Below are 15,444 nucleotides of genomic sequence, written 5' to 3' on the forward strand. Positions count from 1 at the left end.
GCCCAAGAGCTGGGAAAGGAAGGGAAGTCTAAAGTCCAGTCACGGTAAAAAAAAAAACCCCAAACAAATGATTTTTTTTTCTGCCCGTTTGAACAAAAACTAAGCCAAAATGCAACATTAGTGTGTAAAAAACACAATTCATGAGTCTTTTCCAGTCATTCTGTTCTAGATTTACAGCTGTTTTCAAACTCATTAACTGTGGCAAGACTAAAATTGGGCTAAGCTGTTAAACAGACGGCCTCACATTTGACCCTAGAACACTTTGGCATACCGAGCAGTTCATGGTCGACTCAGTGACTGCAAGATGTCCAAGTTCTCTAGCTGCAAAAGAAACCCAAATCATCAGCCCTCCACCACCGTGCTTGACAGATGGTATGAGGTGCTTGTGCTGATATGCTATGTTTGGTTTTCACAAAACATGCCACTGTGCATTGTGGCCAAATATCCACTTTGGCCTCTTCTGTCCAAAGTAAATTGTTCTACAAGTTTTGTGTTTTTATTCAAATGTAACACTTTTTTAGAGGCTTTCTCTCTGCAACCTTTCCAAACAAGAATTTTGTCATGAACTTTAACATTCAGCATACCAACTAAGGATATGTGAAAGTGAGTGTATTTTCTATTTACCATGGTCCCTCTAACATCTTAAAAATTGAGACTTATCCAATAATTGTCAGTTACCGTGTTCACTTCACACAGGGTATCACTCAATCAATATTTAACCTTTTTTTTTTTTTTTTTTTTTTTTAGAAATTAATAAAGAAGTGGAGGAGTGACATAACATGTTTATCCTTGTTAAAGAGAAAAAGCAAAAACAGCCGGTGCAAATGGGCTGATATCAGCATAGGATGGAGGGTTTGGGTGGGAGCGACACACAGATGCACATAACTGATAAGTAGCTACTTAAACAGACAAATTTAAAAAATAATAGGTTCAACCACTAAAACTGGAGCACAAGCTTCTCACACGGTCTGTGCCTTACAGCAAGTCACATTACTTACCATATAATTACATGTAATTACATGAAAATGCTCCGAAAGCCACAAACACCATAAACAAGGTCAAGAAGTCATGTTGAGTGACTCGTGTAAGTGGAAGTAAGGCCTAGTATGTCTATCAACAAAAACATGTCAATCAAAGCAGCCACACCTTCAACTTTATCCTTTAAAAAAATCCAAACGGCTGAGCCACAAAAAATTATGAAAGGGGTACAATATCAGAACTAAATACTTTTTGTACATTTGTACATGTCAATGTGGAACAACTTGCTTTAGGTCTCATGTGGCCACTCCAGGAACTCTGGGAATTTTTCACAGATGGAAGTTGGCCCATGGTGGCAATATCAAGACTGGTATCAAAAGGTGTCATACAGACAGTGGTTTTATAAGACTACTAGCAACATCTTTATCTCATCTTTACCCTCAACCCATCAGGATGGTGTTTAAATGTGACAAAATTTAAATTTAAAACATAGAACTACTGATCTTATAGTTCAAACTGATATTAAAATACTTTGTTTTGGACACTAAATTACTTTATTATGTGTAAACGTGTGTGGCAGTTCTCAACAAATTTCACTGGTGAAAGTTTGAGACTCATGGAACCATTTTTTGGAGTTTGTGTGCAGACTCTTAGCTGTCTGATAGTATGACAGGAATATAACTGTTGGGGACATATATTAAATGAAATACCTTCATGTCAGATATTGATAACTTGCACAGTTAGAGGAGAAATCGTTTAAACAGGCCAGATAAAACTGTGATGGTGAACCTCTGTAGGAATCCTAATAAATGTATTTTTTATTGTGAGACATAAACTACCACAAAACCACAGCGTGAACAGTTCACTCCTGTGAACTGATTTTACCACGTTTCTTTCATTAATGCTGGTGCACTTTGATGAATAACGTGAACATCCTTCCTATCTTCCCTCACTCCCTCCTCTAAATAAAAAGAGGAGGGGTTGGGGGTTGCGGGGTGTGGAGGAGGGGGGCAGGGATCAACCCTGCAGACTCTTGAGTGTACACCCAGACTCAGCAGCCAGTACTGGAGAGGAGAGCACAAGTAGAACTGCTGACTGGAGCCACTGAGTCACACAACTGTAAGTTTTTTCATTAACTTTGGCCCCAGTGACAGAGAGGTCTGCTGCTGTTGGAGATGACTGAACTGTCACTGTTGGAACAATATTCCTCTGCTTTAGGAAATGTTCTCTGTTCTGAGAGCCTGAGAGTTACTGAGGAACTTTAAACTAAGAGACGCAGATATCGGAGAATTCCCACTTCAGAGTTTGGTAAGTAAGAACTTTAACAAGAGCAACTGGAGAGCATTAACTGACTCATTTAGGGACTGTGTTAAATTAACTGTTTAATCGATAAAAAGGGGGAAACCTACAGCCTTAGTGTATTTATGTCTTCTTTCACTCATCCGTTGTTAATTGAATAATCTAACAGTTGTATTTTCCTTGTTCAGGGTAGGAATTCTAAAAACAGCCTTGTAATTTACCCCTGAACATTTAGTACAATGATGCACAAACATCCACGAGAAGTGAAACTAACCAAAAGGCATTTTTGAATCTAAGAGGACTTTGACATCCTTCTACATTAGATACAAAGGTAAGCTGAAATAAAAACACTCTGCCTTATTCTCGCTCTCTCTCTCTCTCTCTCTCAAAAAAAAAAAAAATGGAAATAAAAATGATCCTTTAGCCAAAGTTAAAATGTGGTGTGGCCCCACTGGTAGGGTGCAGAGCCCCTGAAGTTGGGGTGCCAGATGAAAAATATGAAGTAAAAATGATTTGAATTATTAATTCATTAAGGGTTTTTTTTTTAGGGGGAATTTAAAAAAACACACACACACACACACAAATTTTTTAAAATTAATTTCTGATCAAAGAAAAACTTGAGGGGTGTGGAGTGCAAACTGTTTTCAGCTTCTGAATGCCAGAAAAAGTCTAAGAACTGCTGCTGTAGTTCAACACCAGGCCTGTTCACAGTGTTTCTAATCTGTGTTCCAGGAGCTCTAAAGAAGATCAGCTGCAGGCCGTTTCTTGGATAACAGCCACAGTCAAAATCAAAGGATGAGGACTCATCTCCTCTGCTTGGAGTTACTCGCTTTGGCAGTCCACATACTTGTGGCCAGTGGACAGCTGGAGCCAAAGAAACAAGTGCCCCAGGAGCCTCTCACCGTTACCCAGAAACAAGGGCTCGTGGAACGAGATGTGCAGGGTGCGGTGCGGCCCAACAGCACCATGCCCCGCCGCCGCCTGCCACCCATGTGCACCGGACCCACAGAAATCCGAGACACTTTCAAGTACATCAACACAGTGGTGTCCTGCCTGGTTTTCGTTGTCGGTATTATTGGGAATTCCACTCTTCTGAGGATCATCTATAAGAATAAGTGTATGCATAACGGGCCAAATATACTGATCGGCAGCCTGGCACTTGGAGACCTGCTGCATATCATCATCGCCATTCCCATTAATGTTTATAAGGTGAGAAAAACTGCAGAATAGCATAGGAACAGTACTTAAGTCATAGGAAAGCATGAGCTGCTTAACATTAGTTTTACTTAACTGTAACTTTGTGAGGTCATGCACAAATATTTAGCTACATCCCAGACAAGTACTCAAATATTCCTATTAAACTCATGAGCACACATACACACACATGCTTGTAAAAGCAGGCTTCCACATAATTTTCAAAATGTTATTACCTTACTGGATTCTGAGCCCTTCCATATCCCCTTATGTCTCTGGTATGTTTTAATCTGTTGGGCTCCTTTTGTGTGAGTGAGTGAGAGAGACAGAACCAAGAGCGTCTGTATATTTGGGTAAGGGGGCAAGCATGTTAAAACAACTGGTCACAGCCGCATACCATAGCAAAGACAGGACAGACGGGGTGGTACGGAGAGAAACATGTCCACATCTGATTTTAATAGGTTTTCAATCACATTCCAGACACCCATCCAAAGACAGCATGAAAGGTTCCATATCTTTCATGCTTAGCAGAGTTTTCTTCTTCTCTGCGAGTGTTCTCACTAGGTCACAGTGCCTGGAGTTTAAACCGAGGCAAACAGGACTCGTGGTTTTAAGGAAAAGACCAAAATGTTAAACCTGGCAAGAAAAGAACGATAAGTTCAGGTTCACACATGCCTGGCCTGCACTGGATGCCTGAGGCTGAGTAAAAATGGGGGATAGTAAATTTGCTTCCTTTCCTACCATGGTTTAAGTCTGTCATCAACTCTTTCTCTCTCTATACAGCTCCTAGCGGAGGATTGGCCATTCGGGGTGACTCTGTGCAAGCTGGTGCCATTTGTGCAGAAATCCTCAGTGGGGATTACAGTGCTGAGTCTGTGTGCGTTGAGTATTGACAGGTAAGCATGAAGCCATGGCAAATGAACAACAATCTTTGCTTGTTTTGGTTTTTTTTTTTCAATGCTGCAACTGCAATTAAAAAGCAGTGACTTTTTATCCTCACTTTTGCTCTTGTTCCCACTGGCTGCTGTCAACTTTGATGCATTAGTAAACTGACATTTTGTTAATGCCATTATTGAACGGTGAACATAAAAAGGGCTCAAATAAACCAAAACAAAAAAAAAAGTGTATGAAAGACACCTTGGTGATAAATCCACAATTTTTCTTTTAAATTGCAAAAACAAAGGAATTAAAACAGTAACTTATGTCACACTGTATCGCAGTCACCATGGCGATGGTTTCTGGACTACTGTTTGGAAGCCTCAGGTTTAGCATTTTTGCCATTACAAGTAAGCAAGTTCATGTGAGCAAGCTGCAAACATATTTGTGTGTCATACAGATACAGACAGTGCTAAGCACAGACCTAATGGGTAGATCACTTAACTACACAGGAAGCCACTGTATTTCTGTTAAAAATGCCAACACTAAAAATGTGGTTGAAAGACCCAGTTTAGTGGTGGACCTACCTGAGGTAAGGCTAACAGGTAGCAAGTGGCTCTAGCTGCATGACTCATGCACTTCTAATGCAAAACTTTAAGAATAAATACATTTTAAACAGATGAGTTATATATATTTTTTATAATTGCTTTATTGTACAATGTAGTCACCATGTAAATAGCCATCTTATGAGCTGCCTCTCAATAAAAATGCAACTAAGTACATTTCCCGAGCCATCAAACTCTTCCTTTAACTAACTGACTCCACATGTCACGCATCTTCCAGGTATCGTGCCGTGGCCTCATGGAGCCGTATCAAAGGGATCGGAGTTCCAAAATGGATGGCTATCGAGATAGCGCTCATCTGGATAATATCCATCATCCTGGCTGTGCCAGAGGCGATAGCCTTCGACATGATCACCATGAACTACAAAGGAGAACATTTGAGGATCTGCTTGCTGCACCCCGTGCAGAAAACCGAATTCATGAGGGTGAGCTGTAACACACCGACTTTTAAAGGCCTGTGGTTCGCTGTGCAGAAAAATAGTACGTGTTGACTTAGCTGTATGTCGTATAACACATACTTATATGGACAGACGCAGAGGTGAATGTGTACATGTGTGTGCATACGCTTATACGTACACTTAAAACCATAAGCACTCGTAATCAGACTGTGACAGCTTCCCCGCTAGATCGGGGTTAGGAAGAGTTCCCAGAAATGAAACACTGTCAAAAAGAAAAAAAGTCATGGATCATAAGAATTAGAACATCCCCCACTTAGGTGACAGAAAACACTACAGCGGTTGATTATGTGTAGCGTAATAGCTAATGGATTAATATAATGTATTTGCCATTACATTCGTCTATCTTCATGTAAAAAGAATAATACATTTATTCCCACTGGGGCCTTATGATAAATTGATTTGTAAAACCATGTCAACAGCAACTTGAAACACACCCTAGAGTCAACCAGGTCAGACCGTGGTTACACACCATTAAAATCCATCTGCTTCTGACATACTTCACCTTTAACTAAAGATTTCCAGCACAGATGTTTGTGCCTAATCCAGTGCAGTCCTGCTATGTTCTCTGTGCAGTTTTATAAATCAGCAAAGGACTGGTGGCTGTTCAGTGTGTATTTCTGCCTGCCGTTGGCCTGCACTGCCATTTTCTACACCCTGATGACCTGTGAGATGCTGAGGAAGAAGAATGGCGTGCAGATTGCGCTCAGCGACCATTTAAAACAGGTAAGATGGTGAAAACTCACTTTATTAGGCCTGTTTGTTGACTGCTGACGACATATTTAGTTGAGTTAAAGTGATATTTTTCCTAATGTAATAGGACGATAAACGATGAAGTAATGTTCTGCACTGTTTTCTGCCTAATTTGCAACTCCCATTTCCTACTGAATTCAATTTGATTCCTGATAACAAATGTTTTACATTTTGAGGGGAAAACATGTTTCCAATGATGCCTAATTCCTTTAAGGCTTAAGTTTCACCACAGCTACTTCAGTGCCAAACTGTAATTTATGTGTTTTTGTGTGTGTTCAGCGGAGGGAGGTGGCGAAGACAGTGTTTTGTCTGGTTTTAGTCTTTGCTCTGTGCTGGCTGCCTCTCCACCTCAGCCGTATCCTGAAGCTCACCATCTATGATGAAAAGGATCCAAACCGGTGTGAATTGCTCAGGTATGGAGGGGAAGTCATGATAATTTAGTAGATAAAAAACTTGCCTCAAAGACAGTGTGAAGTGGAAGACTAATATACCACTGTGACATATTTTAGTTTCTTTTTGGTGTTGGACTACATTGGCATCAACATGGCATCTGTCAACTCCTGTATCAACCCCATCGCCCTCTACATGGTCAGCAAGCGCTTCAAGAACTGCTTCAGGGTAAAGTGTAACTCACTCAAAAAAGGCTTTACTTTTTGGTTATTGTGCTAATGTATTTTGTTTATTGGTGTTAAACTGCATCCACACAGGAAGTGATTCACATTGACTTCCGAAATGTGAAGTGACTAAAGGCAAAAAAGATTCTGGTACCTCAAAGTAGGCAGGTCCCGAAATAAAATATTCTCAACATAGAGACAAGCAACTAAAGCAACTACCAATGAGTGTGCAGAGCCCCTTTTCCAATAGTACCTACTCAGATGGACTCAACTTGGAACACCTGGTTTTCCATTACAATCTAGTACCATGGTCATCATTATAGCAACGCGGCCGAGCCTCCCATAACACGAACGCTACAACAAAGGCGGACACCGAGACAACAATATACCTGCTGCTCGATCTGTGGCTTTTCGTCAGACTCGTGGGAGTTGCTTTCTGTAACCAATTCCCTCGATGTCGGATATCAAAAATGGCAGTTTTGATTTCTGTGAACGAGACTCTCTCAGAACTGACCAGCCATTCGGTGGCATGCAGTCTGACGATGTCACATTTTAGTACATGGTCAGATTGCTTTGAACTCCATCTGAGCAGGTACCATTTTAGTACCTGATACCAGGTACTATCACTTACTGGAAAACCCTGAAAAAACCTGATCTGAGTAGGTACAAATGGAAAAGGAGCTTAGGATACCAGTGATCACTACATCATAGCCAATCGACCATCAGCTCGAAAGCAATGCACAATGAACTAATCGCTCCCCGTGTGGACACAGGTTTTTGTCTTTACAACACAAAATAAGCCATCTGTTAGGCTACGTTCACACTGCAGGCGAAAGCGCATCAAATCCAATTTTTTTTGACCCTATATCCATATCCGATCATGGTATGACAGTGTGAACGGCACAAATCCGATATTTTCAAATCCGATCTGGGTCACTTTCGTATGTGGTACTGAACCCGATACATATCCGATGTTTTAGAAAACGACTGCTGTTTGAATGGTCAAGTCGCATTAAATCCGTCTTTTACGTCACTGACACGAGACAGACGCCAATTATCAGCTCCCGAGAAGCGCCCGATAAGACATCGCAAACGCTTCCTGGCCATCCAGCGTAGATGTTAGTGAAACTGTTGGGAAGACAACGTTGGAGAAACGTGAATATTTTATTTATACTGTATAATCTGCAGATTCTGACAGAAATCTGCAACTATCCTTTGAAGCACCGCTCCTCTCTAAAACAACAATAAGGATAATTATTAGGTTATTTTTACATTATTATGTAAATAACAAAATAACTTAAAGCAAAAATTGGGAAACGTAAAGTCCGAAGTCTTTATATTAAGGGCCATCAGTCAAACAATACTGTTTGGTCTGGGTCTAAACAGAGCGCGTTGTGTGTGACGTTTTCTTTTGCACATGCGGGCCGCTTTGAGGGTTCACACCAGAGCGCGTTTGCTGTCGCATTTTATTTGTAGTGTGAAAAAGCAGACAAAAAATCGGATTTGATCAAAAAATCGGAATTGAGCATTAAGACCTGCAGTGGGAACGTAGCCTTAGTTAAGTGATGACATATCACTCATAGTCATTTTTGGCCTCTTCTTACTGCCATATGATGCTGTTTGTCTCAGCCCACCAGATATCCTCAGTATGAACTTTTACTGAAAATAGTTTAATCCTCATGCTACATCTTTACAGTAGTATTGTATTTATTTTAGCTTAACCATAGCTCTAAGGCTAGCCACCAGATAGCACACTATTATATATCAACTAACCCAACTTCACAAACCCTCTGAATGATGTTCATGTTTATTTTTCTGCTTTTGTTTACTTCCAATGTTATACAGGTGTGCGTTTTAATTTTTTGTTTTTTCAGAAAAAAATTCATTCAGAAAATGTTATTTCATATTTAAGTGGAAACCTGCTCTGCCTAACCTTCCGCTAGAAGGATGGCTACACTGATCATTTTATTGGAGATGAAAGAGCATTTAGTGATTTTAACTCTCAGTGACGCCTCAGTGTTTGGTCCCAGAAATTTTTCTTAACTTTTACTAACTTGGACTATTTCTAGACAAGGCTTACATTTCTGTGCCAAGCTAACTAGCTGCTGGCTTTAGCTCTACCATAAAGAAAGTAGTAGTGATACAACAAAAAGAGAATAAGCTTATTTCTTACAGTGATGAAATATTTCTAAGGCTGCAACAAAAAAAGGCTGTAAGAATCAGTCACTATTTTGTCAAAGTGCGAACAGTGTTCACACTCTTCCTCTTTTCTCGCAGCCTAAGCCTCACAGTTTCTTTTCTTCTTTAGTCCTGTCTGTGCTCCTGGTGCGTAACGACAGAGATGTTAATGGACGAAAAGCAGTCGTGCATGAAGCTTAAAGTCAGCGACCGAGGCTCCGAACAGAGCAACTCTCGCATGACCAACAAGTCCTCGACAGCCTGAGGAGAGGCCCAGAAGTGAGAAACAACCAAAAAACATCGAAGTATGCCTGCGTAAATGAGGACAGGGACCCATTTGTTTTTATCTACAGCATAATATGAAATGTCCTTAAACTCTTAAGATCTATTACATACCGCCGGAAATCAGCTCTCACTGCAACTCAATCTAACCTGAAACTTTTAGCACTTATCATGGAGTGCCACACTCATTCTGTCCAAGAATGAAGTGTCAGCACGCCTCCAAAGCTGCACTCTTGGATAGGAAGTATCAAATTTATACAGGCATGAATAACATTAAAAATGGAGAACTGAACAGGAGCAAAGTTCAACTATGTTGTGTAAAATTGGGGGTTAAGGGTTGATAAGCTAAGACAGCTTGCCAGGCTTGCAGCCTGGATAGTGTATGCATTGTAGTGTATTTGTTACATACTTCAGCATCTTGTAAAACAGCCATTTGGGGATTTTGCATGTTTTTTCTGTAAAAAAATGAATGTACATGAGCATTTTACATGCTTTTGCATACTTGTTAATGCTTTGAAATTTATTTTCTTTGTGTATTCTCACTAGCAACAAAACTACTGACGCTGTGTGACTTCAGCTGTGATACCGTCAGCTATTGTATCATATTGTTCCATACTTGGCCTGTTCCTGAGGCTTTATGCATTTTGTCATTATATTAGTGCCTGATTATCTTAATTTGACTCCTTACCTTTGATGTAGGGTTTCTTTTTTCAATAAATATAACACATAAAATCATGACTATATTACAAAAAGAAAACAGTAAATTATTTTTATATTAATTTTTAAAGATTTCTTTTTAGGTCTGTCTGCTGTTGGCTTAAGTGTATGGTGTATTCTGTGTTTGTGGGAGTGTGTGTGTGTTAGTGTGTGTGGGAGGGTGTTTGAGCATGTGGCCTCGATTTAAGTGTGACAGCAGGCAGCATCATGTGATGGCGAGTGCCAACACAGAACATTACTGTGATCTCTCTGTTTTTCTCCCCACTTCTTTGCCCCAAACACACACATACAAACACACACACACATTTCTGACCTGGGAATGTTGCTTGAGGCTAAACCAGTGTCACGCATGTCACATTAGCTGTCAAAGAAGCTCTCTGTCCTCTGATCTCTCACCACCCTTCCTTGTTTCATTTCTTTATCCACTCTCCTTGCCATCACTGTCTTTTTTATGTCTGTTTTTCTCATCTTTTTTACTACTTCTTTGTCCTCTCCCTTACTTTTTACTTCCTTATCTCTGCACATTCCTGTTTCGTCTCTCTGCCATAACCTTTCTGCCTTTGTTCCTCCAGCAAGTCTTCAAACAATCCAGTGTGGTTTGACATCAAATCAAACCCACCACTCCTGTAACTAGCCCTAACTGAACATAATCACATTCAGTACATTCCTCTCTGAATTACTTTTTTATCTGTTTCAAACAGAGGGTAAACTGATTTATCTGGTTTTGGATAATGCTGGCCCTCTTACTGGTGTGATTGATCACCTCCTAGATCAGTGCTACATAAAAAATAAATAATTAAATAATCTGCTACACAACTTGGATAACAGAGCGAATTTTGTTCAGTGAGCTACTTATCCAATATTCTATAATCAAACCACAAAAGTACTGTTTAAAATCAACTCATTTATTGACCCAGGCAAGTTTATTTTGGTAGTTCAAGAAGCTGTAAGAAAAGCTGTAAATGTAGATTTATGTGTCAAATTAGAAGTAGTCTGGTACTGCCCAGTGGTAAAAGAATCCTTTCCACACATTTTTTTTTACATTTGTACAAAAAGGGTTCTAAAAGGGTGTAGCTTTACAAAAGCCTATATGAATATCCCCTGGTGAGCTATAGCTTAATGTAATGTATTGCTTTTCTTTTTTAGCTGGTTGGCTTTTTACAAATTCTTCCAGCTTCTGGGGGTGGATGGGGGAATGAAGCTACTATGGAAGTGCCATAAATATAGTTCTAATATTCCTTACCTTGTACCATAATGTCTTATGTGTGTGTGTGTGTGTGTGTGTGTGTGTGTGTGTATATTATATAGATATATTATTATACATATATATATATATATATATATATATATATATATATATATATATACATATATACATATATATATATTACAGAGAGGTAAATTGTTTAACTGGAGCCCTAAGTTATATGTAATCTAAGACCTGGCTATTTTAAAGGACTAACAGGTATAACGTTTTACAAGTAGGGGGCAGTCAAAATAACAAACCTGACATACTCTACAACCAATCCAGTCTTTAAGTGATGACGTATGAACTCTGCTTCCAGGTCCAAACCACTCTACCTTTATTAAGGTGTTGTGTTTTTAACATGTTGCATTGTATCTTGTTTTATTTAATCTGAACACGCTCCTAAAAAAAAGGCAGTGATCACTGTCAGCTCTTTCAGTTTTTATTATCACTATTCATTTTAAAGCTCAGTTTTAAAACCTTACGATGTAACTACAGTCCAGGCCATGCAGCAGTAAATTAATGGCTAACCTTGTATTGTGGATGGTTTATCTCAGTTCTTATCCTGACTGAAGTTTGATCTGTTTACAGCATCCTAAAATGCAATTGCATTTGTCCCTAACCCTCATGTTAACTTTTATCGAGTGGAAAAAAGCGTTCATCCTCCAGCTTCACTGTGCTAATGTGTTTTATTATGCTAACCATAGCTGTGTAGCTAGCCACCACATAGCACATCATCATAGCCCAACATCAGTAACCCCACAAATGTCACTGCTATTTAGTTTCCTGTCTTTATTTATGTTGGAAGTGATAGCAGAGCTGTACGTTTTAATTTTTTCAGAAATCCCTCAGTCAGAACATGGTATATCATGTTTAGGTAGAAACTAGCGAGCTAACTTCTTGCTAACTAAATTTCATAAATTCTGTTTTCATGGATGCCTGAAAACTTAATTGTTACACCTGGTAGAGCAGCAACGCTGATCATTTTATTAATGATAAAATAATTTAGACAGTTTGTAGCTCTCAGTGATGCCACAGTGTTCGTTTGACTTTGGGACCTGAAGCGAAGTTTGGACCCGGAAACGGCTAATGACCTCAGACTTAAAGATGACATCATTAGCCGTAGATAGATGATGTCACAGGGACTACATCATAAACAGTGGCTTTAAGGTGTATCAGGATTTATCATGTTCTTCACTCTAAATGTGTGCATAATTTGCAATAAGAATTGCTACTGTACATTGTAAGATAAAGCCCTTACAAATTAAAACAAGCTATTGAGTCCATCACCCAATAGCTTGAGGAAAATGTGTTTACTGTTCTAAAGTAAGAATTGGGGTCATTTTCTTTATACACTGAGTTGCGTCAACTGGCTATGAGAAAGACTGCTTTAAAATAGTGGTTTCACTTTTCAGATCCAGAGGTTTTATAATATTCAGGTTGCTCAGACAACATAAATGTGGTTGTGTTTGTTTGTAAGACAGATTGTTTTTAACCATTAGATAAAGCCAAGGTGGTTGTTCCTCCGTGCAGATTCTTAAACATCTTTATTTCCAAGAAAGACAGCTTCATGAAATACGTTCACACATATACAGAGTAAATGTGGACACCAAATAATCATAATCAAACCTACACATACCAGTGCAGTTTGTCCTTTTCTCTCCACAGTGTGTTGGATTGCAGACTTTATTGTTTCGAGTCTGGCTCTCAAGGGCTGGGGTGTGAATAAATCTGATCTGGTCCGTCTCTGTTGTTTTTTTCCCCTCCAAACATTCTTTTGCATTTTTCTACCCAATTCCATTCGCCGTTGTGCATATTTACACAGCATGTTCAGCAAGACTGCGCCAGCGAACTGCATTCAGAAACAATTAGGAGCATTTATATGATCATGATGTTTTGACTTCACTTTCAAATGTTTGAGAAGAGAAGCTTTTTGGCAAATTCTGGCCTGAGAGTATGGCAAACATCACTGCTTGGCACTTTTCAAGCATTTGAACCCATATTTTCATCCAGAGCTGTCATACACAGCTTCTGACAGATGTCTAATAATTTAAAGGTGTATTCACACTTCTTGATGTATATGTCTTGCTGGCCTCCTTCTTAGTCATCTAATATTTATTCAGGATTTATAGCACAGGGAGGAGAGCTTTCAGTCTGGTACAGATTCTGCAAACATTTGGGCAGAACAAAGAAAATATGCTTTTGTTGTGAGTGTGAAAACGTGTGTGCAGTTGGAGCCATGGAAGTACTTCAAGGGAAAAATGTTAAACCAAGTGCAAACCGAGACCCCCGTGCTGGCTGCGAGAACACAAAACGAAGATATGTGAGTAAGCACGTGCATAAAAACAAAACAAAAATGCTTTCTGCACTTTTTTTACATTTGATATCTCTTTTGGTCGCACACCACTGACTTTGCACTTCAAGGAATGGCTGATAAATGACACAAAAACGCAACTCATCAGTCACTTTCACATGTCACACACTTGAGCACATGCATAGACAACACAAGCACGCCGAGCAACAGAAGACGCGGCAGAAGGTGAGCAGACGTGGCCAGCAGAAGGAATTCATCAGACTGACGTTCCATGGACTCTGGAGCTTTTCTTTCCTTCTATTTCCTCCTCAGTTCTACATCAGGGGACATTCAAGCATTGTGTCACAGTCTCTCACTGTTAGCACACTTACCCCCCTCTTTTTTTTTTTTTTTTTTGCTTGTCTGACAATGTGATGACAAATCCATGGGGCTAGAGTACATGATAAAGAACGATTCATCAGTCACAGATACGCATATGGCGAGCAGGTTGGATTCCAAATGCTGGAAAAGTGAAAGTTGTCAGTGCGCAGCTCACATCAGATAAATCTGCAAATATAGTATACTGGGGTCACTGGGCTACAATTTATAAACCATAATTGAGTCTATACAGTGTGGTTAGCACTGTCACCTCACGGCAAAACGCCCCTGGGTTCAGATCTGCTGGGTTGTTTCCGTTTCAAGTTTGTAAGGTCACCGTACATTTCTCTCCGAGTACTCCGGCGCCCTCTCAAAAACAATCATGTTAGTTTAATTGTTTTTTCTAAATGGACCATAGGTGTGAATGACTGTCTCCATTTGTTATTTAATGTTGATATGATCCACAAGAGGATCAAATAACCTTCCTTTTAAATAAAAGGAATACACGGCCTCTTATCCAGCCCTCTTAAAATGTCCATTAAACTCTAAATGAACTATTGGCAGTCTAGCTGGACTGTGGGTAATATATACACTGCATTTTAAGAGCAATGCTTGAAATAAAACAGAGGATATCCATGTTTAGGCTGCATTCCTGCACACATGCTCATGTGTCCGTGGTTTTCTTGCTAATTTTTCCTTAAGTTAAAAATGTCAAAATGTTCTTTTTTTAATCAGTCGGTGTCGTGCTCGTTTAAAATCCTAAAAATCTAATGTGCATCACCCCTAAAAACAAACAAAAAAATGAAGCAAAAACAATGGAAACATTTCTTGAACCCAATATTTGAGATTCAGTGCATTAACTGTCAGTGACAATAACAATGACCCCTCCTCTCCTCGGTCTTTCACACAGATAAACACAAACCCATATTGTAATAATCAAATTGTGTGCTCTACTACTTTACAAAAACATTATGGGAGTGAACCTCGTTTTTCAGCCAAACCAGCACATTCCTCACGAAGCTGCCCGCCGTTGCAGAAGTTGGGAAACTGAGTGAAGAAATAATGGAATGAAAGAGAGGCCTGATTTATTCCATCTTATCAGTCCAACCAAACCCAGCCCTGTGAAAGGTATAAAATGTCCTGACATGTGAAAAAAAATAATTAATTTAAAGAAGGCAGCTGTACTGTGTAAAATGGGGTGGGGTGGGGGGGGTCATTCTCCAATCTTGAAAGCAGTGGCACAGGCAGTGGGACTGGGTGCAGAAGGCCGCCATCCTCAAGAGAAAACACACTGCCAGCAATGGTGAGCCTCACTCGCAGATTTATAGGCTACAAGCTGTCTCTGTTGCCGTTGTTGTGTATTAACAAAAAGAAAGGGCGGGAAGGAAATGAAAATGTGGATCAGATGGGTTTTTTATTTTGAAGGCTGCTGATGCTGAGTTTAACCACTGGGGAGCGTCTGGGACTGGATAAAGTCAGAGTAGCTATAACAACCCCCTTGTTTAAACTCTATTATTCAGACTACTTTTCACTGGGATGTTATTATTAACTGCACAAA

At 39.7% G+C, this 15,444-nt stretch overlaps 1 protein-coding gene across 6 annotated transcripts; it reads left to right on the forward strand.

Moving 5' to 3' along the window:
* The first annotated feature begins 1,980 nt into the window (after positions 1 to 1,980).
* Positions 1,981 to 9,995, forward strand: ednrba (endothelin receptor Ba). 6 transcript variants are annotated; one of them, XM_040022477.1, is made up of 10 exons: positions 1,981 to 2,097; positions 2,197 to 2,286; positions 2,466 to 2,608; positions 3,010 to 3,486; positions 4,255 to 4,367; positions 5,191 to 5,395; positions 6,002 to 6,151; positions 6,458 to 6,591; positions 6,688 to 6,796; positions 9,101 to 9,995. In XM_040022477.1, the coding sequence occupies exons 4-10, from the start codon at positions 3,073 to 3,075 to the stop codon at positions 9,233 to 9,235; spliced, it is 1,260 nt and encodes a 419-aa protein (XP_039878411.1). In that variant the 5' UTR covers positions 1,981 to 2,097; positions 2,197 to 2,286; positions 2,466 to 2,608; positions 3,010 to 3,072; the 3' UTR covers positions 9,236 to 9,995. The 6 variants fall into 6 exon arrangements, with proteins under 6 accessions (XP_039878411.1, XP_039878413.1, XP_039878416.1 ...); XM_040022479.1 differs by having other exon boundaries at positions 2,513 to 2,608; XM_040022482.1 differs by having other exon boundaries at positions 2,575 to 2,608.
* Positions 9,996 to 15,444: the final 5,449 nt, after the last annotated feature.

The sequence above is a fragment of the Simochromis diagramma genome, unplaced genomic scaffold, assembly GCF_900408965.1.
Source record: "Simochromis diagramma unplaced genomic scaffold, fSimDia1.1 OVJJ01000205.1, whole genome shotgun sequence".
Lineage (NCBI taxonomy): Eukaryota > Metazoa > Chordata > Actinopteri > Cichliformes > Cichlidae > Simochromis > Simochromis diagramma.